The sequence below is a fragment of the Pelmatolapia mariae genome, linkage group LG4, assembly GCF_036321145.2.
Source record: "Pelmatolapia mariae isolate MD_Pm_ZW linkage group LG4, Pm_UMD_F_2, whole genome shotgun sequence".
Classification (NCBI taxonomy): domain Eukaryota; kingdom Metazoa; phylum Chordata; class Actinopteri; order Cichliformes; family Cichlidae; genus Pelmatolapia; species Pelmatolapia mariae.
This window is the reverse complement of record NC_086230.1, coordinates 30,412,485-30,440,024: the sequence shown is the minus strand read 5'-3', so window position 1 is coordinate 30,440,024 and position 27,540 is coordinate 30,412,485. Positions and strand designations below refer to the sequence as shown.

The 27,540-nt window shown below is 39.7% G+C and overlaps 1 protein-coding gene across 3 annotated transcripts in view; it reads right to left on the bottom strand.

Annotated features, from left to right (window-relative positions):
- The window catches only part of med25 (mediator complex subunit 25), a 35,119-nt gene extending 13,005 nt beyond the window's left edge, over positions 1–22,114 (bottom strand). For all 3 annotated transcript variants that reach the window (XM_063472391.1, XM_063472394.1, XM_063472392.1), the window contains exons 1-15: positions 22,001–22,114; positions 20,011–20,160; positions 19,889–19,934; positions 19,523–19,647; positions 19,332–19,430; positions 18,361–18,481; positions 18,064–18,220; positions 14,249–14,373; positions 14,027–14,099; positions 13,592–13,824; positions 10,704–10,796; positions 6,736–6,821; positions 6,591–6,648; positions 6,387–6,494; positions 5,606–5,782 (exon numbers count right to left, since the gene is read on the bottom strand). In XM_063472391.1, coding sequence (XP_063328461.1) covers positions 5,606–5,782; positions 6,387–6,494; positions 6,591–6,648; positions 6,736–6,821; positions 10,704–10,796; positions 13,592–13,824; positions 14,027–14,099; positions 14,249–14,373; positions 18,064–18,220; positions 18,361–18,481; positions 19,332–19,430; positions 19,523–19,647; positions 19,889–19,934; positions 20,011–20,156 — 1,647 coding nt within the window. In that variant the 5' untranslated portion in view covers positions 20,157–20,160; positions 22,001–22,114. The remainder of the gene's footprint in view (positions 1–5,605; positions 5,783–6,386; positions 6,495–6,590; positions 6,649–6,735; positions 6,822–10,703; positions 10,797–13,591; positions 13,825–14,026; positions 14,100–14,248; positions 14,374–18,063; positions 18,221–18,360; positions 18,482–19,331; positions 19,431–19,522; positions 19,648–19,888; positions 19,935–20,010; positions 20,161–22,000) is intronic.
- Positions 22,115–27,540: the final 5,426 nt, after the last annotated feature.

Sequence of the window (27,540 nt, the reverse complement as noted above, 5' to 3'; positions counted from 1 at the left end):
CTCTGATTTATCTCCTGTCTTTAACCCACTAACCTGTGAAATCCTGGATCAAGGTTTAGGAGCTTGCATTGCTTTTAAGGGAAAAATATTTAATTTTGTCTTGCAGTGAACAGAACAAACTGCAATCTTGTTCCCAAAGAATGCCACTCCAGGGCTTTACAAAGAGAAACCTTAACTACGGGTCCAAATTGAAATTTTAATTATGTTAAGATTGCTCTACCGCTTCACTATTAGCAATGCAGCACTGAATATGTGATGATACACAAGAGGCAGGGAAAAAAAAATCTTCATTATAATTTCATGTCTACTGCCTAATCTAAATGCCCTGATGCTCACACACATACACGACTTCAAGTTACGTATAAGGCTTATGCGCATTCGCAAAGACATAAAATTAGCGGGGTGAGTAAACAAGCGCTATCATCGCTGATGAGAGCAGACTGCGAGGAGAAATGTGATCCAACTCGTGTAAAACCGACAACGGGCTTCATTTTTAAAGAGAGACACGCTGCTTCTCTGGCTAGATGCTGCATTGTTTCACAGTTACGCTGCACCTCTCCTCCCTGGATGCTACAAGCTGGAGTACAGCCCTGTGATGGAAAAGACAGCTAATCCAGAGGACACACTTTAAATCACCCCGTCTCCGGGGATGAAGATGAGCAGAGAGGGAGAGTGAAATTTCCAAGTCATGTGGACAAAGCAGCAGTGTTTGTAACCTGTAATGAACTCTGCCACAGGAACAGGGAACCTTCGCCAGTGAGATGCAAGGGAAGGAGGTGGGAGGGCAGGCTTTGTCTCTAGACCTCCTTATCCTGTCCATGAAGAGTGACACACACTTTGCCTCCTACAGCACGTCTTATGTAATGCTAACATCTACACAGCCTGCAAAATTAACACCCCATCTTCTTTGCTTAAAGCTGAATATCACAAGTTTACACTTTTCACATTATACCAAACATAGCACAGCAACTAGTGTGAATGTTTTGGTTTCACCTTGCTGTACAGCAAAACGACATTATCGCTCAAAGGTACCATAAAATAAGACAAGGTTTTCATCTTTCATTAGTCTGAGGATTATTTCTTTTTATTTTGATTATCAAGGTAAGAAAATGTGGAAAAAATGCTAATCACAGTTTTCAAGAGCTTTAAAATTCCTGCTCCTTTCCTCCTGGAGAACCTTAAACCTGAGATTATTCACTCTTCTTCTGTACGGGACTGAAGAAACAACCAGATTTTATAACCTAATATCATTCAAACCAGCTTCTTTCTATGAGCAATGAAGATCTAAATCAAAGGTCAAGAACCAGTATGTCAAAAGGACCAATCCACCCTACTTAAGGGATTTGCAAAGTTTGAAAATATGTGAAAACTAGGACATATTTTTTTGATTTCTGCCTGTATTTTGCACCACAAACCGGTGCCAGAGGTGGGGGTGCAGGTGCTCTAACTATGCTGGTGTATAAAATGCTAAAATCATAGCCTAGTGAGCTGCAATAAGTTGGATGAGGTCTGTGGAGCAAATCAGGACCTGATTCAGAAAGAGAAGAACACAATCTAGCAATTTATAAATGTGAATCATCACGTTAACTTGAAAGGTCCACAGAAAATGCATTACTCATCTTTTCCTGGTAGTTTAATCATAGACTGCATGTGTGTCTCTGCTTCCTGTCATTTCCCAAAAACGAAGCTAAAACCAAAGGAGGCTGCCATCTTTCATTTTTGGATGCCCAGTCCTGATTTAACGCGGAATGCCCAGACCTGACTCCCCCCACCCCAACATTTTTACAAGCCTCGCTGCTCCAGTGGTGATGGCCTCTGCTGTGACTGAAGACCACTTACACACAGTGTTGGGAAGGTTACTTTTAAAATGTATTCCACTACAGAATACATGCCCCAAAATGAAGTTTGTAACGCATTCCGTTATTCTGAATACTTTGGATTACTTAATATATTATCATGCTTTTTACAACTACATTAATGTACTATTGCTGTGTGATTTATTACTATTACTGAAGGATACTCGCTACCGAGCTAACATTGTTAGGTTAGTTCATAGACTGCTTTCAGAACTACGCATGATTATCTGCAGCTAGCAGGTTGTTAATGCTATCCATCAAGTCTAACCTCTGCAGTCTATGAACTAACCTCAGCTAACGCCAGCAAACAATGTTAGCTCGGTGGCGAGAAGCCTTCAGTAATAGTAATAAATCACACGGCAAAAGTACATCGAAGACACTGAAGTTGCACATAGCCCACGTAGCTAACACAACTAAAACAAGGCAATTGAACTAGGCTAACGGTTAAGTTCTTATAAAAGAACTTACTTTCAGATGTTTCTTTAAATTGGAAGTCGATTCTTTTGACTGCTGGTTCTGTTGTGCTGGCTTCGGGTCCATTGTGTAACTGACGCCACCAAAATTAACAGGACGCTTACATTAGAGCCTTTTATTTCGTGTTTTATTTGGGTTTCGGCAATGCGTATAATTACCAAAATTTGAGAGGGGATAGCCTAACATATGAAACAGGAAAATACTGCCCTGCAATCCATTTATTTCAACAAAGTAACTGCATACTACTAGTCAACTGTAATGGTATACAGTTCCTCATATTTTGTATTTTATATACGTAACGCCAGTACATGTATTCCGTTACTCCCCAACACTGCTTACAACAAGGTAAAGATACTAACCAGCCACAAAGTCACACTGGACTCTGCAATATCAACTGTCAACCCTCTAATATTTAGAACACATACACTTACTGCCTCCTCCCCCTTTACAAGTCTCAAAAAGCAGAAAAACGGCTACACTCAGCAACGGCAATAATGCCTCCAACAGTGGAGGATCTTTTCTTTTAAAGTATGAATACAAATTATGAGTTCATACCACCACTGAATCTTATGTGGTAAACACAATTATCCCTGCCACACACACACACACACACACTTGTGATATCAGTCAGCAGCTGCACAGTGTCTCCTCCTACTCTCTGGTGCTGGCAGTTTGATAACTACAGAGGAGCCAGAAAAAAAAAGGTTTTAGAAATTCTTTTTTCTAATTTACTAACTAATCTCAAGATCATGTTGCCTGTCCTCTTTGTTTTCAGACAGTCTCAATAACAGACATGAGAAGTGCTTGATTCCTAAAAATCATCCCAAAAAACACATGTGCAATGTGTTTTTAATGAACAAGAGTTTAACAGGAGCAAAAACCTCAGTGAAATGCAAAAGTGCAGGAGTTTACAAATTAAAACAAATTAATTTTTTCACTGACGTGAACAGGTGACGCATGCACGTTTAAGTAGGTTAGTTCCACAAGCTTAAGACACAAAAGCAGCCTGATGTCAGACGTAACAAGCACTTCATTGCACTCTGACTGTCGTGTCTGGAGCCAAGCAAACACAACAGAACAGAAGAGGAAATTGTGCTTATACATTCACTGGCCAATTTATTAGTTACAACTTGCTAGCACTGGGTTGGACCCCGTTTTGCTTTCAGAATTACATTAATTCTTTGTGGCAAAGATTCAATGAGGTGCCTGAAATTTTTATCAGAGTTTTTGCTGCATATTGACATGACGGCGTCACGCAGTTGCTGCAGATTTGTCAGCTGCACATTCGTGATATGAATCTCCCAATCCACCAAATCCCAAAGGGACTCTACGGGATTGATTTCTGCTGACTGTGGAGGCCATTTAAGCACAGTAAACTGACTGCAATGTTTGCTGGAAGCAGCCATCAGAAGATGGGTGCACTGTGGTCACAAAAGGATGGACACGGTCAGCAACAGGTATCATCTGGTGTTGCTAAACAACACTAAACTGGCACTAAGAGGTACAAAGTGTGCCAAGAAAATATCCCCTACACCAGTACGCCACCACCACTTACCTGAGTGGTTAACACAAGGCAGGATAGAGCCATGCTTTCATCTTATTTTGTGCCAAATTTCAACCCTTCCACTCCGACATCAAAGCACAACTTGACTAATTAGAGCAGGCAATGTTTTTCCAGTCTTATATAACTTTGGTTCCCTGCTCTTAGCTGACGGGACTCAGTGTGGTCTTCTGCTGCTGCTGTAGACCATCTGCTTCAAGGTTCTCTCTGTTCTGCCTACAGATAAGCTTTTCAGTATGTTACTGTTGCAGTCGTATCAGCTTGAAGCACTCTGCTCATTCTCCTCTCACCTTTGACATCACCAAGGTATTTTCACCCAGTGAACTTCCACTCGCTGGATATTTTCTTTTTCTGACCATTCTCTCAGCAGCTTCTGAAATACCCTGACCACACCATGTAGTACCAACAATCATGCCACATTCAGTCACTTGCATCACCTTTCTTCTTCATTCTGATGCTCTGTTTGAACTTCAGCAGGTTGTCCTGACTGTGCCTACATGCATAAATGCACTGAGTTGTTGCAATGTGGTTGGCAGATTAGACATTTGCATTAACAAGCAGTTGAACATGAGTACCTATTAAATTGGCCGGTGAGTGTCTGTTGACTCAGCAGGGCTAATATTAAACGAGGAAAGTGGATAATTTTCCGTCATTGTTAGAAAAAACAACAAAGAAAGGGAAACATTTGAATGTGCTATTTATAGGCTATTATGCAATAGCATTAGTGGTCTGGCCCACTCAAGATTAAATTGGACTGCTTGTGGCCCGTGAGCTAAAATGTGCTGGGTACACCTGAATTAAATGAAAGCTGGAAAAATTTGGACTATTATTCCTGAAGGCTTTTGTATTCATGGTTTCTGTATTTATGGTCCCATATAAGTGCATTATTTGCTGTCAGATTTAAGCATACTTCCAAACTCCATTTAGCCAAAAAAACTGAATCAATATATGAAATTCAGCTGTTTGGTCTTTGCTTACCATGCTGGTTCAGTTTTGAGTGTTTCACTCTTAATAATTGATACCCAACAATGGTTTTCCCCTCTGTGACTTTGATTTAATATAAATATTTGATGTTAAAGACAAATATTTAATATTTGAAACTGAGTTTACAAGAGCTTTAAACTACTAAGAGACTAGCAAAGTCAGAGCCAAATTCTGACAACCCTAAAAATACTTGGAAACAAACAAAGGTGTGATAGTTTCATCACACACAATCTCAGAGCTGAGTGAAGCACTTAAATTAGGGGCAATTAAACCCTTAATATTTGATGTTTTAGCCAGTTATTAATCATTAACGTGAAATAAACAATTAAAAAGCAGTAACTGTGCATTATCCAAGCATTTTGAAATAAACAAACACAGCGCCGATTACTGCAGAGGCCATTGTGTTGTGGTTGAAGCAAATTCGACATAAAGAGCTTTTATGCCTTGCACCTATATTTGCCTTCAGTTAAGCAGCGATAATGAGGTGGGAGTGCAACAGTCAGCTAATGTTGCAGGAGGTAATGCCTGTAGTAGAGTGGCTGCTGTGAAGATACCAGGCTCACTAAATGAAATGTCAACAACAATGCAACTTAACGCCTTAAACAATGCACCTCAATTCCCTGTCCAATCTCTAAAATACCTCATCATTATCACCTGCTTTTGGTCTCCCCGCTGCACATGTTTTCTACCACACTGAAACCTTCTTCCCACAATCTCCACTTCCACTCACCGCTCTGTGCTGCTGGACCTGCTTGTGGCTGGTGATGACCTGCCGGATGCCGTTGACGAAGCCACTCTGGTCGTTGGGGATGAGGCCCATGAATATTCTCTTCTTGGATGAGTAAAGCAGCATCAGCACCCGCACTTCACAGGGCGAGGTAGTGTGGGGGAAGTGGACGCAGCCAGCCTGCAGAGGGTCACAGGGCAGATTAAGACCCTGACATGGGACACTGCTGTAATTATGTGATGGGCTCCGGCTTGGGGACATAACCTTCTCCTAAGCTCCTTTGCCCAATCAAACATGCCAGTTTTATAAAGTGAATGCAAATGATATTAATTCACACTGTTCTTTCCCTGGGCTGCAAATCAAATTTAGGCAAAGAGGTAGAGCTCAGCTGGACCGAATGCCATTAATGCCTCTGCTATTTCTCAAAGGTACCAGCAGATTAAAAATAAACCACACTGACAAAAGTCCTATCATTATGCTACCCCTTTGGAAAACGATCACAACTAAAAGCTTTTTTCTTTTGTTTAAACTGATGACAAATAATGTTTTAAATGATGTTGAGCTTTAAAAGAAAGAGTGGCCTAGAACCCCCTCTAGAGTCTTCACCATAAAACTGCAACACAGGTTCACGCTCAGTCCATCTACTGGGTAGAGGTGGAACCTGCACGCAATTTGCACTCATGCAAAATAAATTGAGGTATGCTGAATGATGGACAAGAGCGGGGACAAGCAGAGGACACACATTCCAGGTTCAGAGGAAGGCAGAGGGAGCTCGAAAACTTACAAAACCATTGGCCATAATGCGGTACAGGCCTTTCAGCGACTCCACGTCTTTGTTCGTGAAGAGAAACTGAACCATCCGAGAGTTTCTGAAGAGGTGACCTAAGGTTGTCTATGGAGAGAGCAGGCGAGAGATGCATCATTCATAAAGGCGTCACTGTTGCACATAAACAAAACAAAAGAAAACGGTATAAACACATGGTCTCACCAGCAACTGCTGTGGAATTAGCTGCATAATGAGCTTCTGTGGCCACTGGTCTGTGTTTCTGTTTAGAGATAAACGCACAGAGTCACGGCGTGAACAAAAACATTTCACCACTTTTAACGTCCAGGGTGTCTGATGAGCTACTCACAGATTTTCTCCCGGGTTGACGTGCACCTGACATGGCAGGGATCGCGTCAGCTTGGTGGCCGAATCCATGGATGAGGCTTTAGGTTTCTGCATGGGTTAACATAGAGGGGCGAGTGTGAGACAAAAAGAAGAGGGGAATTTAGAAAATTTGGTTTAAGAACTCGTCTAGAAGGGCACAGAAAACATTACTTAAAGCTCACAGAAAGCTTATTCCAAGACATTTGTGTGATCTTTCAAACCACGGCCAACTCTCTTAAACCAAAATTAAAATACAGAGTAGGCAGACTGGATGTAGTTAAACTGTGAAAGTTCTTGTGGCTGAGCACATTATGTATTAAGTATAGTGTGGACACGCAGAACAACGAAATCAGTAAGAGTGCAGAGAGAACAAATATATTTTTAACACTTTTATATAAGAATTCACACCTCTAGCCCAACTTCAAAATAGACCTGATGGTGTGTTCTTACTGTCCCTGAGAAAACAACTGAAAAAGCCCAAGTTCAGCCTGCAGAGTCGACAAGATTTTTACTCTTTCACAAATAATTAAAGGGAACTGGGAATTTTCTATTTTGGTCTGCATTTTAAGCCTGGGAAGAAGTGCATAGTTGCAGCCAGTTTATGGGGTTCATTGTCGATAAAGCTGTTACAATATTAGATGTTCACTATACAGCTATGACGGCCAAAATAATTTATACCAACTAGAACAGCTTTTGAAATCTGGGAAAAGAAATGAGTGAACAATAACATAATTTTATAAGTCACATGAACTTTTAATCTTAATTATTGTGGTCTTTTGCAAATGAAATACACTCAAAAAAGCCCTTAAAGAAAACCTAAAATGCTCAGCACATTATTATTCTTGCACTCAGCCAAAGTAGCTTTGCAAGATTCAGTTCAAAATCATTCTTATTTATCGTTTTCTGGGCTTTCAACCTAACAGATGATCCTCTATATTAAAAAAGCAGCTCTTTCCCTTCTGTTTAAGACAGCTTTTTTTCTGATTGGCTGCCACTTAAAAATACAAGGTCTGAACAGCAGATAGGTGGGACACCATATGAGGAATATCCACTCTCTCTGACATCATACAAAAAATAAGGAAAAACATAATATACTCCCTTTAAGCACCCAAAGGCTAGTGCCATTGAGTTCTATATTTAGACAGAAAGAACAGATCTCTCTAAAAACAATCACTAAAGACCAGAAAAAAAAAACAAGAAAAAAACTGTATATTTGATTTGTGTGTGAACTGTGCCTTAAATAACAGATTTTTCACCATAGTCAGATCACTCTCAATTCTGAGTTTCAGACAATCTGATACTGAGCATTTAGAGCGGTCTGACGCAGAGGCTCACCAGGATTACGTGTACATATGCTGAACTCATTATTGAAACCATGCATTCAATGCTGCAATACAGCATAACGTTAAACATAACTGTGCAAATTAAACAGACAGTTATGGTGCTGGAACATTTGCAGTATTATCACGTGTGTTACTACTAATAAATCATTAAATTCATTAATTGACTAATTAATTAAAATACCAGGTATTGTTAACACCAGAAAATCGGAACACTGTAAAATTTAGAAAAGTGACCGTTATGCATCTCTTTACTTATCAGCACACTCAACTCTCAATAATTTCCAAAATATTCAGAGAGCCCAAAGATGTTACTTGGAGAAAAATGACTGTGATTGCAGTTCATAGGGCCCTAGTCAGTTGTTTTGTAGGCTTAAATACCTCACAGCTTATTCAGTGTGAGCAATGAACTGCTTTGGAGTGGCACCGTTCCTATTTGGTGAGTAATGTTGCCGTTTTGGATGTGTTTGACCATCCAACATTCAATTTACACCAGAATGCTCTGATGGGTATCTGGGATTTCAAGTTGGCCTGGGAGCAATTGGAGAATATTGCTGAGGAAAAGGATCTGTGGGCTGCCCTGCTCAAGCCTCTGCCAGTGACCTCAATCAGAAAAAGCAATTTAAAGAAATGGATGGACTTTTAAGACCTAAACAAATTGTCAAGAATTAAAAGGAGAGGGGCGCTCTCTCCAAGCACATCAATGCAGCAATCCCACTGGGAAACCTGCCAGCACTCGTCTTCAGTGCATCAATACAAGATCAATGGTTAATCTATCACATATTAGTCAGGTCTACTATAGACCATTACAAATGTGTTGTGCTGCAGACAAATGGGTTATTTATCTCCAGGGCTTGCTAAGGTGGAGAAGAAAAGGAGCCAGGAATGTGGACAGTAACAAAACAATCTAATCTGCTTTAAATTAGAGGTGGATTTAAAAAGTGTGTCAGTAAACCACAGTGGAAACCGCAAACACGCCACATTTTAGACGAGAAAAGCTTTCATAGAATAACAGATTGAAATTCAGCCAAAAACAGAACATACCATATTGATAACACTGTACTCCGAGCAAGCGCCATCCAAGTGTGCTGGCAGTCCTTGAGAGTTTTTATCAACAGCCATTTCTCCAAATGAGTTTTAGTGTCTGCATTGTAATTGTTCTCAACATTACAGATTGTGCCACAGAAGAATCACTTACAGAGCTGAAAGCCTGATGACTTAACTGCAGTAGGAGGCAGCAGATTAAGAGCAATGTTTCATGCTTCTAATTTGTCCACTCAGATCATTTGTGACGGTTTGTATTTTCATAGACAAGATTTAGATTCTCCAGAGCTTCTTCATTCTTATTCCTGTCCGTTTAACCGACTTGGATAATTTTGACAAACAGAAGACGGGGGCTGGAGTCGATGCAGGGAATTGATCCGAGTCTGTCCACTAAACACAAACACTGGAAGACCTCATGAGTGTCGCATAAAAGGTATTAACATCCATTTTCCTGGCTCAGCAATGCAACTGTAAACTGAATCGATTTGACCTTGGGCAAAAACCAATAGAAGTAGCACAATAAAATGATGTGCAATTAATCAAGCTGTACAATAATCAATGGCAGGTGGTTATTAAGACTTACTGCTGTGATAGGTCCTAGACAGCGGTAGGGCAAGTCTCAGACTGTGCTGGTTTTTATTCTAATCTAATACAGGCTGATTTACAGCAGGGACATCTAATTCACTTATTCCGAAGATAGTTTCAAAGAATACTTATCAATTACAAAAGGACAGAAAATATAAAGCTGAGTCTAGGAGCCAGTTAGCTTAGCATTAGGAATGGAAACACAAGGAACCAGGTAACTTGTCTGTAGCCCCTGTGAAGCTTGCAAAGACAAAACTTTTTAGATAACAACATACAAATTTTGCACATTAAATAAATGCAACATAATGTACAGCCCCTCTGTCTAAACCAAGACGTCCAAGGTTCTTTTTTTAAGACAGCTCTCTTCTGATTGGCTCCTTCCTACAAACAGAGGGTTTGTGCATGAGATATGAGGAACATCTGCTCTCACTGACTTACAGAGCCAAGGGCAGTGTTAGGTAAAGTAATGCATTAGATTACCCTCCAGCTAAACTAAGCAACACACGTTAGTACTGCATTTGAAGTAATCAGTTATTTACTTTGTTTTTCCAACCTGTAACTCTTTAATATCTTTCCGGATTTCCCTTAATTAGTTTATTTTTGCTGTGACAAAAAGAAAACATTTCTGTTTTCCTCAGACTCCTTTGCAGCTGCTGCAGCACACCAATAAAAAGTATCAGACTTTCAATGTTTACTAAAGTATCGGTCAGCTGCTAAAAAGCTCTATTTCACATTTTAAAGAAACATCTGCTTGCTGACTGGTAAATGGAGCTCCACAGTGTACTGGTGGTGAGGCCCACTGAGGAGGAGAATGGTTAGTATTAGCAGTTTTCCCAGACCTCTTTTGTCTGAACTCTGATGACTTAAGTGATTCTTTCCTTGATGGTTTTATTTTCTGATCACAAAGCTCTCAATAAAAGTAAGACATCCATTTATTTCCCATTGAATGAACATTAACTCAAAATCAAAGAATCTGTTTTACCTCTTGCCACTCAAGAACACCAGTCCAGGCCACTACTTTATTGGTGACACCTTGCCCTTGTGGAATTGGGTTTGGATTGACTTGACTTCCAGGCTGTAAGGAAATTAGAGGACGTTATCAATACAACACTTTTCCAGGAATAAAGAATTACTTCTCAACTCATAGGAAAAGCAATTACTTCAATAGTAAAACATAATTCTTTAGAGCTGATCGAACTACATTATTAGATGTAAGATTTGACTCATTTTAGACAACTGAATCTGTTAAAAAAGGAACATTAATAAATGAATTGGAAAACGAGGGGAAAAAACGCTACCCACAATGATCTTCTAGGGAATAGCGACTCTTATCTGGTTTTGATCTGATAGTAGTAGTAGTAGCATTTAAAATTCATTTTGATATTAGGCTTCAGACAGTGTGCTGGTCTGAAAACTCAGCTCAAGGCTGCTGCTTGCAGAGCATCACCAAGTCCTGAGTCTTTCTAAGTGAAGCAGGGCTATTTACATGTGAGAATATCAGTATGACTTAATCTTTGATAGAGTTTACAGGGGTGAAAATAGCAAATTAAACCTATGATAACCCAATATTTTTTCAGCCAACTTGAGAGTATATTTGACCCACAAAGGCTGATGCTCCAACCACTCAATTAGACAGATTTATTGCTTCCTTAATCAGCAGTTTCAGCTCTGTGTTGGGATAATTGGATGCGTTTTTTTCCCCCCACAAAGATCAATTAGCCTTTTCACAAAATAAACCTGGATTAGGAAACACAATACGCCACTGGAACATGGAATGAAAATGAACTTCTGTATGCAGAGTACTGTATATGTCTTCAGCATTAGTCCAACAGTTTTTCCCCTTTTCTTTTCTCTGGGTTTGAACAAAATGTGTAAACAAAACAGAAAAATAAAGGCATGAATGTGACTTAGGTGTACAAAGGCTACGTTCACACTGCAGGCAAAAGCGCATCAAATCCGACTTTTTTGACCCTATGCGACCCATATCCGATCATGGTATGACAGCGTGAACGGCACAAATCCGATATTTTCAAATCCGACCTGGGTCACTTTTGTATGTGGTACTGAATCCGATACATATCTGATGTTTTAGAAAGCGACTGCTCTTTGAATGCTCAAGTCGCATTAAATCCGTCTTTTACGTCAGTGACACAAGACAGACGGCAATTATCAGCGCCAGAGAAGCGCCCGAGAAGACATCGTGAACGCTTCCTGGCCATCCAGTGAAACTGTTGGGAAGACAATGTTGGAGAAACGTGAACATTTTATTTGTACTGTATAATCTGCAGATTCAGACAGAAATCTGCAACTATCCTTTGAAGCACCGCTCCTCTCTAAAACAGCAGTAAGGATCATTATTAGGCCATATGTAAATAACAAAATAACTTTATAACTTAAAGCAAAATTGGGAAATGTAAAGTCCGAAACAAGTCTTTATATTAAGGGCCATCAGTCAAACAATACTGTTTGGTCTGGGTCTAAACAGAGCGCGTTGTTTGTGACGTCTTCTTTTGCGCATGCGGGCCGCTTTGAGGGTTCACACTAGAGCGCGTTTGCTGTCACATTTTATTTGTAGTGTGAACAAGCAGACAAAAAAAATCGGATTTGATCAAAAAATCGGAATTAAGCATTAAGACCTGCAGTGTGAACGTAGCCAAAAACACCGCTGCAATTAATCTGATGAAAGTGTTTTGCAATGTGCAACTGTTAGGACAGGTCAGCATTGGAAATAGGAATATATACGCTTGGAGGCCAATGTTTCCAGTGTACTGGACAACATGGAAGTAGTTCTTTAGTTACATGATATCACGATTGATCGCTAATATCCCCTATATAGAAAAACACTTCTTGTTTTTAGTAGGCATGTGTGCGACTAATTGTCACTACTCAGCACCAGACTTACTACTCATTTAATCCAAGTCTTGTTAAGATTTTAATTGATGTGAAATACCAGTAAATTGTGTCCTAAATGTTATGCAGATATCTTATTGCACCATTATTGTTAGTTCTTTTAAAGGTGAAAGAATGAGCTCATGGATACAAGTGGAAAAAATTAGCTTTCTCCAAAGGGCAGATGGGCTTTCCCTTAACAGTATGGTAAGGAGTTGAGTCATTTAGGAGGGGCTCAGAGTAGAGCCGCCACTCCTCTACATTGAAAGGAGTCAGCTGAGGTAGTCCTGGATATAAAGTTGTCCGGCCAGGCATGTCCTACTGGCAGGAGGCCTCAGGTTGGGCCCAGGACACATTAGAGAGATTATATCTCTTGGCTGGACTCGATGTTTCCCTGGATAAGCTGGAGGAAATGGCTAGCGAGAGGGGGGTCTAGGGTTCTCTGCTTGGGCTGCTGCCCTGCAACCCAGCCCCAAATAAATGAATTGCTGGATGGTTTATCGTTTTGATTTTAAAATATATTGAAGAGGTTGTCATGAATTTTAGAGCAATGTGCATCACGTTCCACACTTTTTGGTCGCAGTTCATTCGGTTTTTTGGATGTTAATTTGTCACCTTTTAATAATACATGAACGTCTTGTAACATGTTTTCATATCCTATCTAATATCGGTTTATTTTAAGTGTTTTTCTTCTTCATTGTCCAAAGTATATTGAGTTTGTCATCGGTGGACAGACCCAGCTTCACTGAGTCTGTCTGAGCTACCAGCTTGATCTCTGCAGCTCTGGTTTTTCCAGGGACACATTACAGAGCTACGGTTCTTCTAATCTAACTCTTAGCAACACAAGAAATATGAACAGTTTCCCAAATGTAAAAATAATGCATTTATTGCTTTGTTTGTAAATTCCTGTATTTCTAACCCTTACAAGGGGGTTGGAAGTCGAAAAAGGTGCCACAGAAATGCTACAGTGACAGAAATTACCATAGTGGGCGGTGCAGATGGTTGCGTGGTCTGATTTCCAGAGGGTTGTGGCTGCTGAGGGAGTGGCTGTGGCGGCTGGCTGGGCACTGGCTGTCCTGGGGGTGGGACTGGCTGCTGATTGGGGGTAACTGGTTGGATTGGCGTATTTACCGTGCTCACTGTTGATAAGCTCGGCTGAATGGGCTTCACTACAGGGTGACTGGGAAATGGAGGCCCTTGGCCTATTCCTGGGACTGAAGGAAGGAAAGAAGGCATAAAAAGACAAGACGGACATAAAAAAGCATAAATCTGAACAATATCATATATAAATATGCTGTAGGGTTAAACACCAAGGCATAATCACACATGGTCTATGTAAACACAGACACGCTGCAAGTAAAAGCTTGGCTAGTATAAATTGTTCACAAAGACCCAAAGAGCCCTCTGGTAACTCACAGCGACTCTTCTGGTTGTTGGCTGCCTCCATGACCATCTGTGCAGCCACCTGAGCAGCAGTCAGAGGCGTATTCTGTCAGCGGGCAGATTAAAGGAAGACAATGCTTGGTAAAACGTTTTAAGGGAAGAAACATAAGCACCACTGTCTGAAACTGAGCCAAAAGCAGGCAGCATGAATTAGTCTCCAGCTAGCTTTACACTATATGGCTGCTTGCCCATTACCTGATAAGGAGGGGTTGTGTTTATTGGTGGAGGGGGCTGTGGAGTTCCAACAACAGGCTGACTACTAGCCAGCACCAGAGGAGGGATGACAGGTTTGTGAGGCCCGGGTCCTCCACCTGCAGAAACTAGAGAGAGACGGGAAGATAAGCTCATAGTCTGTACATAAAAGATGGCTGCAGCCATTGGGACATCACCCATTGTTTAGTGAAGTCAAGTTGAAAAGGTACAAGCGTTTTTTTTGTTCTGTTTTGCACTTCTGACAATTGGAAGCATGATATGTATTTATAACTCCGATTACAGAGATGTGTCGGAGTAACCTTGAACAGTAGCTAAGTCTTTAGAAATTCCTTTAAGAATTACAAATAAAGAAGAGCTCAGAGTGAAATAAAAATCTTATATAAATGGATGATTCATAAACTGTGATGTACAAAGTTACAGTCATGTTTCAGTAATTTTAAAATTAGAAATAACCAGAATAAATAGAGAATGCAGTTTTTAAAAGATGATGTCATCTATCAAGGGGAAAAAGCTATTCAAACCTGGCTCTGAGTGAAAAACTAAACTTAATAACTGGTTGTGGCACCCTTGGCAGGAAGAACTGAAATCAATCATTTATGATAAATGTAGAATTTTTTTTTTTTTTAATTCAGCAGCATGGGAGTCATGCCAAAGCATTTCTGATGGATTTAAGTCTAGACTTCAACTAGGCCACTCCAGAAACTTCATTTTGCACTGTTTTTTTTTTTAGCCATTCAGTAGCAGAGTGACTGCATGCTCAATCATCGAGGTAAGGAAAACCCAGAAAGTTCATTCTGTTCATCTGAATGTAGTGGGAACTTCTTGAGTTTCCGCTAACAGCAGGTATCCCCAAACTTCTAAATGGTACAGTTGCATTATGACAAAAACTAGCACCACTGATGGGTTGTGAGCTCAGTTTCATGATTGTTAATATGCAAGTTGTCATCAGCATGGACAATGGTGATGACAAGTGAGGTGTTTGACATCATTTTCTGCTGCATAACCTTCAGGGTACGAACTGATAGTCAGACATTCTCCTTCACGATTTTCAGGAAGAGAGCAGAATTCATAGTTCCTCTAATTTTGCAAGTTATTCTGGTCCTGAAGCAGCATCATCCTACCACCACCACCATGTTTGACTGTTGGTATGAGGTTCTTTTTATGAAATGCCATGTTAGTTTTATGCCAGTTGTATTCCACAGAATATTTTTCCTAAAACTCCTGGGGTTCATCAAGACATTTTTTAGCAAACATGAGATGAGCCTTTGCGCTCTATTTGGTCAGCATTGGTTTTCACCTTAGAATTCTCCCATTTTGCCACATCTCTTTCTTTTTGTTGAATCATAAGTGTAGCCACGACCGTAACTGAGGCAAGTGAAGCCTGCAATTCTTTAGATGTTGTTTTGGGTCCTTTTGTGACCTCCTAGATACAGTGGCTTGCAAAAGTATTCGGCCCCCTTGAACTTTCCCACATTTTGTCACATTGCAGCCACAAACATGAATCAATTTTATTGGAATTCCACGTGAAAGACCAATACAAAGTGGTGTACACGTGAGAAGTGGAACGAAAATCATACATGATTCCAAACATTTTTTACAAATAAATAACTGAAAAGTGGAGTGTGCGTAATTATTCAGCCCCCTGAGTCAATACTTTGTAGAACCACCTCTTGCTGCAATTACAGCTGCCAGTCTTTTAGGGTATGTCTCTACCAGCTTTGCACATCTAGAGACTGAAATCCTTGCCCATTCTTCTTTGCAAAACAGCTCCACAACTGCCCTGTGATGGCCTCAGAGGTTGTCTAAGAGAATATTGGGAGCAACAACACCATGAAGTCCAAAGAACACACCAGACAGGTCAGGGATAAAGTTATTGAGAAATTTAAAGCAGGCTTAGGCTACAAAAAGATTTCCCAAGCCTTGAACATCCCACGGAGCACTGTTGAAGCGATCATTCAGAAATGGAAGGAGTATGGCACAACTGTAAACCTACCAAGACAAGGCCGTCCACCTAAACTCACAGGCCGAACAAGGAGAGCGCTGATCAGAAAGGCAGCCAAGAGGCCCATGGTGACTCTGGACGAGCTGCAGAGATCTACAGCTCAGGTGGGGGAATCTGTCCATAGGACAACTATTAGTCGTGCACTGCACAAAGTTGGCCTTTATGGAAGAGTGGCAAGAAGAAAGCCATTGTTAACAGCAAACCATAAGAAGTCCCGTTTGCAGTTTGCCACAAGCCATGTGGGGGACACAGCAAACATGTGGAAGAAGGTGCTCTGGTCAGATGAGACCAAAATGGAACTTTTTGGCCAAAATGCAAAACGCTGTGTGTGGCGGAAAACTAACACTGCACATCACTCTGAACACACCATCCCCACTGTCAAATATGGTGGTGGCAGCATCATGCTCTGGGGGTGCCTCTCTTCAGCAGGGACAGGGAAGCTGGTCAGAGTTGATGGGGAGATGGATGGAGCCAAATACAGGGCAATCTTGGAAGAAAACCTCTTGGAGTCTGCAAAAGACTTGAGACTGGGGCGGAGGTTCACCTTCTAGCAGGACAACGACCCTAAACATAAAGCCAGGGCAACAATGGAATGGTTTAAAACAAAACATATCCATGTGTTAGAATGGCCCAGTCCAAGTCCAGATCTAAATCCAATCCAGAATCTGTGTCAAGATCTGAAAACTGCTGTTCACAAACGCTGTCCATCTAATCTGACTGAGCTGGAGCTGTTTTGCAAAGAAGAATGGGCAAGAATTTCAGTCACTAGGTGCAAAGCTGGTAGAGACATACCCTAAAAGACTGGCAGCTGTAATTGCAGCAAAAGGTGGTTCTACAAAGTATTGACTCAGGGGGCTGAATAATTACGCTCACCCCACTTTGCAGTTATTTATTTGTAAAAAATGTTTGGAATCATGTATTATTTTCGTTCCACTTCTCACGTGTACACCACTTTGTATTGGTCTTTCACGTGGAATTCCAATAAAATTGATTCATGTTTGTGGCTGTAATGTGACAAAATGTGGAAAAGTTCAAGGGGGCCGAATACTTTTGCAAGCCACTGTAAGTCATTTATGCTCTCTTGGAGTAATTTTTGTAGGCTGGCCACTCCTGGTTAGGTTCACCACTGTTTTTTACTTGTGGATAATGGCTCGCAGCGTGGTTCACCAGAGTCTAGGCCTGGGTTTGGCCAATAAAAGTTAACTCAGCTTTCAAAAAATGTGATTACTCACAGTTAATTCATGACTTAACAAGGGAGGAAATAAATTTTTTTCACATAAGGTCAGGTAGGTTTGGATAACTTTTCTTCCCTTAATAAATGAAATCCTCATTCTAAAACTGCATTTTGCTTTGATCATCTTTGACTAATATTAAAAATGTTTTGAAAAGGTGAAACATGTAAATGTGACAAATATATCAAAAACAAGAAGGAGGCAAATTGTTTTTTCACAGCATTGTACACTTGTCTACTCACATATTAAACATCAACCTCCAGGGCTAAAAATGTCAAAGTGCCAAAACTACAGTTCTAACCAAGTGGACAACTTAGCGGTCCATTCTCAAATCTAAATAAGAACAATTCCTCCACCCGAAAACCAGCATGATGGCACCCAACGTGTAAAAGCCAAGGCTTTAACATGAGTCCAAATACCTTTACATATCACTGTGTATCAAAGAAGACTTAAAATTGAAAATTCATCAAGGCTTATTGTTCCACAACATATCTTTAGAATAAAAGCAAAAAATATAAACAAAAAAACATGTGCTACAAGTGGACGAGGCATAGTTTTCTCACCAGGAAGCGAGATGCCTCTGACTAGGACCATGTGGAAGGGATCTTGACTGTAGTCAGGAAGAGATTCAACTGCCCCCCCTACTGGTGACGCACGTTCAAACAAAGCCCTTAGAGGGGGCAGTTTCCGAGGAGCCACAACAGAGAAATGAATTCCTCTCTAAAAAAAAAAAAAAAAAACAACAAATATATATCAAGGTTAATACTATGATTATATCTAACCCAGTAAAAATAACCTTCACCAAAAAAGCCAGCCTGTCCTCCAAGTATCTACTGAGGACAAAATCTGTGTTTACTTACATCTCTGATGATTTTGACCAGGCTGTCTGCTGTGCAGCCAGTGTAGCTGACACTCTCCACAGCAGGAAGCAGGTAAGGAGGGGAATTACACAGCAGCACGCACACTTTGTGGGTCTGACCTCTGCAGCAGCACACACAAAGAGGGAGAGACATAAAAGTTTAGATTTTCATCACTACTAAGCCAATTCAAAGAAGAAAACTGGTGTTGTTGTAATTGTTTTTTTCTTTTTACTTGAATTTCATGGGATATTAGAAACTTTTTAAAGATGATTTTAGCAAGAAGACCCAGTTATTTTGGAGATAAAGGAAGACTTTTATTATAATGATTCAATCATGGTTTTGCCTCTTAAAGAGAACCTATTATACTTTTCCTTTACCATTAATTTGGTGAATGTTCATCTATATAACCAAAGTTACATATGGTCAAAGTTTTGAAAATGAGGTCAGTTTATGTGAGTGTAATTTGTGTGAGGTGAAAGCTCAGATTTCAAAACTGATCTAAACACTCCAATTCAATTTTTTCTATTTTTGTCTCATAGTAATGTTAATAACAGCAGACATCCTTAATATATTCATCATAGACACTGAGAGCAACAAGGCCCCACCCATTTGCCATTTTAAGCAGGTATTTCAAAGAGGGAGCCAATCAGAGAAAACGGGTTAAAATTACAGGGAAGGATGCTAAAACATGTCGTTTCAGAAAGAAGATGAACTGACGGGATCAAATATAAGAAAAATAAGGATTATTGAACTGAGAGGTAGCAGCTAAAACAGCTTGTTTAAACTTGCTATTCTAAAAAAGCTACTCTGGTAGGCCCAATACAAACATGGAGCTGGAAAAGAGAAGAATATGTTCTTTTAAGCAAGTGCCAAAATTAGCTTCTCACTGCCTTTTACCAAGTTACCTTGGATGAAAAGATTCTGCCTCTAGGTTGGTTTTATCAATGAAGAAAACACAAATACAGGCTTACATCTGCTCCCTCATTTTCTTAAAGTCATCGAAAAGCTGCAAGGCCACAGAAAGTCCCTCTGCAATCAGACTGCAGCTTTCTGCTCCACCTCCCATAAACCTGTGTGGAAAAAAGTGTGATTTTCTATGATTTCTCTTCATGATTAGAACAAAGGGGCAGTTTAAAAGGTGTAATAGGGAAATAATTTTTACTGGATGTTGTCGATCCAGGAGACAAATTCGAAGGCTGAGCTGGTTGGCGCGTGACACTGGACATATGACTCCGGAGCGCAATCCACTGTGTTGAAGACCACAAGGCCATACTGTGTGCCCCCGTACTAGAAAAAATAAAATAGTAATAATAAATTATCCACAGAATTCAAAAAACATATTCGAATTTCAGCAAACAGTGACAGGGAATGCAAGCTAAAGCATTAAAAGCAGAGATTAGACTGTCTACAGTGTACCTTGCCTCTTGCCCTATGTCAGCTGGGAAAGGTTTTAGCGCCCCCCCCCCCCCCCCCTTAGGTTGGATAAGCGGTTAAAAAGATAGAAAACAGGAATTACAGTAACACTCACATCTCCACCAAAATCTGTTTCTGCTGGAGGCCCTCCATTAAAATACCTGTGGTGAATGAAATAAAATTAATTCATGGCTACATGACATTAATGAGTTAGGAAACAATGCTTTAGATACTTACTCAATAGCTGGAAGTATGTAATTTTTTCTTAAAGATTCAAAGTATGGTCCAAGGTTCGCTGTCCCTTCAATGACAAACACCACATCAGCCACCTGGTTGGGCCCAGGTTTACTGGATGGCTCCATGAGTGCCGAACCTGCCACCATAGATCTACATACAGAGGAGAAGGTTATCATAGTTTAAAAAAAAAAAAAAAAAAAAAAAAACTACAATAAAAACCAAAATTAGGTGTGAAAAATATTTCTTGGTTAAAAAAAATAAAATAAATGTAGTCTGACTGATTTCTTCAACACCAGCATTAGCAGGATTTGGTACATGTAACTCTAAGACTCTTACCTACCTTTCTATTTTAATGCATTTCTGATATTCTTAAATCTTGATTCAATAAATATAATTCATAATATAATCATAAAAAGCTATAATTGACATTGAAAATGACAAAACAATTCTAAAAATCACTTTTGTTAAAACTTGGATGAAAGGCCCTTGTGGTCTAAGGAGCTTGGAAAGAAAAGCGTCTGGACTTCAGATCTGGGACTCTCCACCATTTGACCCTAGAACTGAAGAAGCTTCTCAGATGAGAGGTGAAACATCTTCAAGCAACTTAAAGAAGTCCAGATGCTTTTCTTTCCAAGCTCCTTAGACTACGATGACCTGGATGACTGAGAACCTTCACAGACAAATGCCCTTGTGGTATTTATGGCATCTATTATGATCTGTACGTATACTCTGCAGCACAGTGAGAAGACAGACACATTGGGCTACAATTTAAACCCCTATTCAAAAGTCAGGACAACAGTATCAACAAAGTTGTGCTTGTTTATTTTCCTTTAAAACTAAACAAAAGCAAAAACATGTTAATTCACTGCACATTTCATATATATTCATTTAGAAAGCATTACATTTTAATTTTTTAATATTGTCTTCTTATTATCGGAACTACTATCTTTAGTGTCTTGATGCATGCTGAATCATCCAGGTAAGTAAATCCCAAAAAGTTGATTGTGTTCATCTGGACGTAGCGTTTTCAGTGGGAGAAACATTTCGTCACTCATCAAAGTGACTTCTTCAGTCACAGCTGATGTTGTGTTTGTCATTGAAGAGACAGCGAACCTTGTACCATTACTTTGAATCTTTAAGAAAAAAATATATACTTCCAGCTATTGAGTAAGTATCTGAAGCTACCCATGGCTTAAACAGTACAGTACTGACCCCACAAACCAATAGTCACCAGTGGTGTTAGTTTTAGTCATTATGCAAATGCACTGTTTATAACCTGCAGTCAACTGAGATTGAAGAACTCACTTGGTTGAGTGACGAAACGTTTCTCCAACTGAAAACGCAAAGTCCATATGAACAGCTTCAACCTTTTGGGATACCATCTTTAGCGTTACCTTGTTTAATTTTCTGTTTGATTTCTTACCTTAATTCGAGCTCGATTATCTATGTTATTTGCTATTTTGCGTTTCTGTTTTGTCAGGTACACAAGTAAATCACCCTGAGCTGAAACACCCCAATGTAAGATAGTGATTTCAGGGACATCCAGCAGCTACAGTACGATGGAAGCATGTGACTTTACCTCTGTGAAGCTGTAACAGTCTTCTATTCTTTCTCAAAGAAAAACAAAAACAGCACTTGTGTTTTTCAATGTAGCACACTTGCGAGAAATATGTTTTCTTTTTTTCTTTTTTAACCGGTGATACACCAGATGTTTGCTGCGATAGCTGTGCGCTCCAGTTTTAAAGGTAGGACCTAAAACCTAGCTGGTACTCTAGTCGCTAATCATTAATCCATAATTAATATTGCTAATCGACATTATCGCCAAGGGGAGGTTAAACGCAAGCTAACGAAGTCAACAACAGCTGAAGTGCGCACAGCTTTCGTTTTACCGTTAGCTAGCACAGCAAACGTCAGTGCGATTTAAGCTAATATAGTTCAAATAGCCCCAATTAACAAGCCTTTTTCAAGCTGTTAAGTGATGTAGACTGACCTGATGGACTGTGGCTGTCCGACGAACCGCTGAACCGGTTGGACCAAACTGTAACTTTAAAAATTAACTTGAATTACACAACACAGTTAGCGTGAGCATTTGTTGTATTTTTGACGGAAGTGACGAAACGACACGCCCACAAGAGTCCAGGAATCTAAAAAAACCCCCAACTTTATTAATAACAACAAAGCGGAACATGGCATACATCAGGTTGTCAAGAACACCGAAAGGAGTACAAGGAAAATAAACGAAAACGATACAACTTGGGAATGACCATAAACACAAAATACCAGGGGTTTCAAGCCGTTCTAACACACAGAATTATAGAAGTATACTAAAATCTTTAAGACGGTGACACGGTTTTAAGATATTTTCAATTCTTGCTGTCCATTATTGAGAAAATATAATGCTTTATTATCAAAAGTAATTCAGTGAAATTTGGCTTACGACTGGAGAACTTGGATGTGTGAATACACTGTCAATATCACTGTAACCAAGCAAAACGTTTTTCGAGCATAACGAAAAATTAGGGTTACCATGATCAGAAACAAAACGTGAAAGTATGCTCTAGAGATGTTTCGCAAACCAGCTATACCAGAATAAATGAACCACTGTTTCAATATCGGTTTCACAAAAAGTAACAATTCACATTAATACCCCTTACAAAGACTAAAACCAACCCCTGATAGTAATGAAAACTAAACTAAATCTAAACATTTTCAAAATTAAAAACTAAACCAAAGCATTGCCAGTTCCCTAAACTGAGCCTAAAACACAAAATAAAAATGAAATAAAAATGAAATCTAATTAACAGAAAATGCAAAACTAATAGCTTTGGTCCTCATCAGTCAAAGATGTTTTTGTGTGGTCCCAAATAGCAGATATGTACCTAAATAAGTGGGTCTTTGCAAGCTTAAAGAAGTCCACTTACCTTGTTTCTTCTATAACTGATAAGAAGAGAATTTATTTGTTGTCTTCTTAGGCTTACTGAAGGCCAAGACCCTGATTATATCCAATTCATTTTGAGTTTATTTTATTTAAATAGCACCAATTCAACAACAGTCAGTTCAAGTGCGTTCTAACACAATATTAGACAGAGAGAATCCCAACATTCAGATGATCCCCTATGACCAAGAACTTGGTGACAGTGGGAAAGGGGAGCACGGAGAGGTGAGGATAAAAAACAAAAAGGGACAGAAGACAAAGTTATAATAGCATGATCTGTCCAGGTGTTTTCCTAAATGCTAATTTCATCTAGTTCTATTTTGAATAACAACAACAAAAACATCAAAACAATAACAAAAGAAACAAAACAAAAAACAGTCAAGCCATTAATTCTTCACACAGTGTTGGTATTTTCTCGCTTCCAAAGGTATAACTAAGTGTTTGGGTCACTTCCAGCCCACGCTTAACTTGGTGGAACCCATGACATGACTTTTTAGACCACGTCTGGCCCATAAACATTTGCCATTGCCATAACTGATGTGTAAGTGCCCAGAGCAGGCCCAGACGTCTCTGCTATCTGGCTGCTTGTAAGCAATTACTGAAAATGAAATGCCCTCAATATATATTGCTCCACATAATGAAGCATGGAGGTGCAGGGTCATCAGTGAATATTGTCTTGGCTCAGACTTCTAAACCTCATCTTTGCTTTTCAGTGCTTTGCCAGTAGCCTGAGTGATGAGGAAAGGCTCCAGTTAGCTTTCCTTAAATCTATCTAATGACCAACCTGAGGTAGCCAGAGGGCTTTCCCCAAGGGTAAAACCGAAATCTACACAAGAAAAATCCAGACAGCTGACTATTACAGATAACAATGGCAGGTGCATTCAGATGAAATTTCTCGAAGTGGAAAGGACAGGAATCACACATTAATTTGCTTAATGCAAACTTATGCTCAGTACTGAAGAGACAGAAATTGAAATCTTTGAGCAAAAAAACCCCCCAAAAACCCAGACTATTTTCTTTTTTGTGTTTCGAATAGGGTTCTGAGGACCAGAGATGGGCAGTAACGCGTTACTGTAATCCGATTACTTTTCTCAGGTAACGAGTAAAGTAAGGGATTACTATTGCAAAAATGGTAATTAGATTACCGTTACTTTCCCGTAGGAACGCTGCGTTACTGCGTTACTAAAACCGTGATTTTTTTGCGAGAATGTCTCATGACAGTGACGTAAGCGAGTGCGACGTTCGTGACAACAGCTGTGTGCAGATCAACAATGGATCATATATCGAGTGCGGGAGAGAGTATGAGCGTGCAGCGCTTAAAGCGTGGAAGTACTGACCTTACTTTGAGTTTGATTCCATAAAAAGTGACAAGAAAATTAGTGTCCGTTGTGCGTGGGAAGAAAACTTCTTTTTACAGCGAAAAAACCCCCTAAACTTCCAAGCAAGCACCGGGAGTGCGCTACCACGTAATGGGAAACTCACAGAGAAACTTGCGGATTCTTCAGCTGACCGCTGCGGCACACCTGCACCAGGGCAAACCTCCGCCTACACCACTCCTGCTATACAGGTGAAAATAGAGCAACAGGACCGCTAGTCTTTGGTTTTATTTATTTTCTGTGTTTCACTTGCATTTATTTGAAAGACTGAGTGTAAACACACAAAAAAAATTTATTTTATGTGCTGGAATGTGCAGAAAATAGGTTTAAATGTTAAACAAATTTCTTCCAGTCAGAGAATGTTGCATATAATTAAATTTTTGCTTGATGCATAAAGTTAAAAGATTAAAACTAATAAAACAAGTTTTAAAAAGAGACTTTTCCATTTGATAACATTTTGTATGATGTATTATGCAGAAAAAGTAGAATTGGGCTGAAAGATCTATTGCTTTATCACCTATTCAGGTTGTAAATCGTGTTTTTAAAAAGTAACTAAGTAATTAATTACTTTTGAAAATAAGTAATCAGTAAAGTAACGGGATTACTTTTTTGGGGAAGTAATCAGCAATTAGTTACTGATTACTTTTTTCAAGTAACTTGACCGACACTGCTGAGGACAAACGCTGGAGATATCCAAGTGCTTTTGATCCAGACCTCCAGCAGATGTCAGCAAATATCTAGCGATGATGAACCAATGATGGTCTTATCAGAGAGCAGGCTACACATTTTAACCTAAAGTTCCTTTAATTTAGTGTCAGACTGTTTATCTATATTCGGTATATGTTTAGAGTAAGTTACATATAGGAAAAGCTACCGAGACAAAATCCACGGTACTGAGAAAAACATCTTTACCACAAAGCATGGCCTGTGATTTTTAGGCTTGACATTCTTAACCTAGTTGTTGCTTTTTTCTGGATTTCATGGTTTCATAACTTCATTGTTCTATAAAAAGGCTTTCACATTCCCCTTGCAACCTCAGTGCTGGAAACAAGAACATAATTACCACAGCAGCTATCGGCACATTAACTGCTGTCAGATCAGCACAATACACCAGAGGCTAACCTGTAGTTGTAACACATCGGCATGCTGCTTCTGTGGGTCCAACAATAGCATCCCCTTCCCTGTGGTAATGCCAGCCAGTCAGTCAGCTTAGCACAGCATTCAGCAAAGCGCTTCAGAGCTAATCAAGCTCAAACCCTCCCACAGAAACAATGCTCCACATCAATTTAACCTAAATTCTAAGGAGGGCAACAAGCTGTGGGCTCAAGCAGCTTTTCTATTTGGGCGTCAGTAAGCAAGAACGCTTCAGGCGACCTAAAGAAAGTTCATCTGAGGGAGGGTCTATGCTCAAGGCTACCCCCTGGATGCAAACATTAGCTCCCCCACAGAGCTTTTTTATTTTGAATGAGCATCATGGCCAAATTAAACTGACAGAATGGATGGTGAGTGTGTGTGTGTGTGTGTGTGTGTGAGTGCTTGCGTAGGCATCCCTTTACTTTGCAACTCTGATGCTTTCTGCCGCTCAGAGGAATATACAGTGTGTCTCGCTGCTTTGAACTTCAACACACACAATGCCAGCAGTTGCCAAGCAATTACAGAAGGCCTGCTTTCTGTGTATGCCTTTGGAAGACCAGACAGTGTTTTCTTTTTTTTTTCCTCTTATGTTCCTTGTTTGGTCACAGAATTACATAATACAATATGAATCAGAAATATAGTTGGTGCCGTAGCTATCTATGTCTGCAAGGTCCAGGTGGTGTGGTAAAGACAATCCGTCTCCTGACATTGGTACCCAGCTGGGATGCTGAGGGCCAGATGGTCGCCTCACAACAGGTAATCACAGCCAGCATGCTGATACAGTGGCATCCACACAAATAGGTTACCAGACAAATAGGTTACCAGAGGCGTTTCCATGAATGTGAAGGAAAAGTGGCCAACAGGAAATCGTAATATTTGATCAGAAATAAATCCATTGTAGAAAAATTTGTGTTGAAAACCTTGGGTGTGATTTGTAGGCTTTTGTGCAACCTGAAACAATGTAATACATAAAAAATTGTGCTGCAAAAGAGCCTGAAAATTCTTCAGCATTGAATAACTGTTTTGCAAAGTGGTGAAGTAGCAATGTCAAAATCTAACTTAAGAAAAGTTTTAGCAATAAATAAGATGCCTGAAGTAAAGGGAAGGGGCCTTTCCAGAAGCACAGGCATTATATTGTTAGGTCACAATTATTCATTAATGTGTAAATCACTTTAAACTATAAAAAACTATTAAAAAACAAAAAATAAAAACAAAAACATGTAAAAAAGGCAACATTTAAATTTATGTTTTAAAATCATATCTAAAAGCTTTAAAATAAATGACATGGAGAACAAAGTGCAATATTTGGATCCAACATATAGTGAGGTGGAAGCAGAAAGTGGGGTAACATAGACATATTTAAATGAATGGATTAAAATTGTATTTGTGTCATTAGTTCAAAGATAATTAATTCAGTTATATTTTGGTTAGACAGCTCCACCCTATGAGCTCCGCGGGACACACCCCTGCCCAGAGTATTAGGTCTGATAGTATTTTTTAAAAATCTTCATAGAAAATTACCTTTTTCTGTCAAATCATGGACCAGCAATGAAAAGTAATAAAATAGAGTTTAATTATGGATTTTACCTCCGTTTCTAATCTTGTACAGAACTTCCTGAGCATTCATCATTTAAAGCCATGCATGCGGCAATTTAATGTCAGTGGATGTTTTACATAAGTTTGTGCTCATCAGGTGAATAGCAAGCTCCTCCATGGCAGCAGTTTGCAGAGAAGGTCAGATCCTGGGGCTCACTCCTGTATTAATACGCTGCTCCCCTGCAGAGGCAGGCTCCTCTAATACTCCTGCTGGCTGAAGTTTCCACTTGCGTGCATTCATTGAATTCATTATTTTGAAAGGTTTCGGGTATTATTTATAGTGTTGGAATAAAATGTTAAAAACTGTATACGTGGCATAATAAGTGGTTGGCGTACTTTCAAAATGAGAAAGCAAAAGTTGGGCGTCACGTAAAGGTTTCCGGCGCGCTGGAGACACAGGTTTAATGTCGTGGCATAAAGTGAATTTCAACATGTTACATAAAGATTGGGCTCCATGCAGATGGCCCTGTCAAGAAAACTATAAAACCA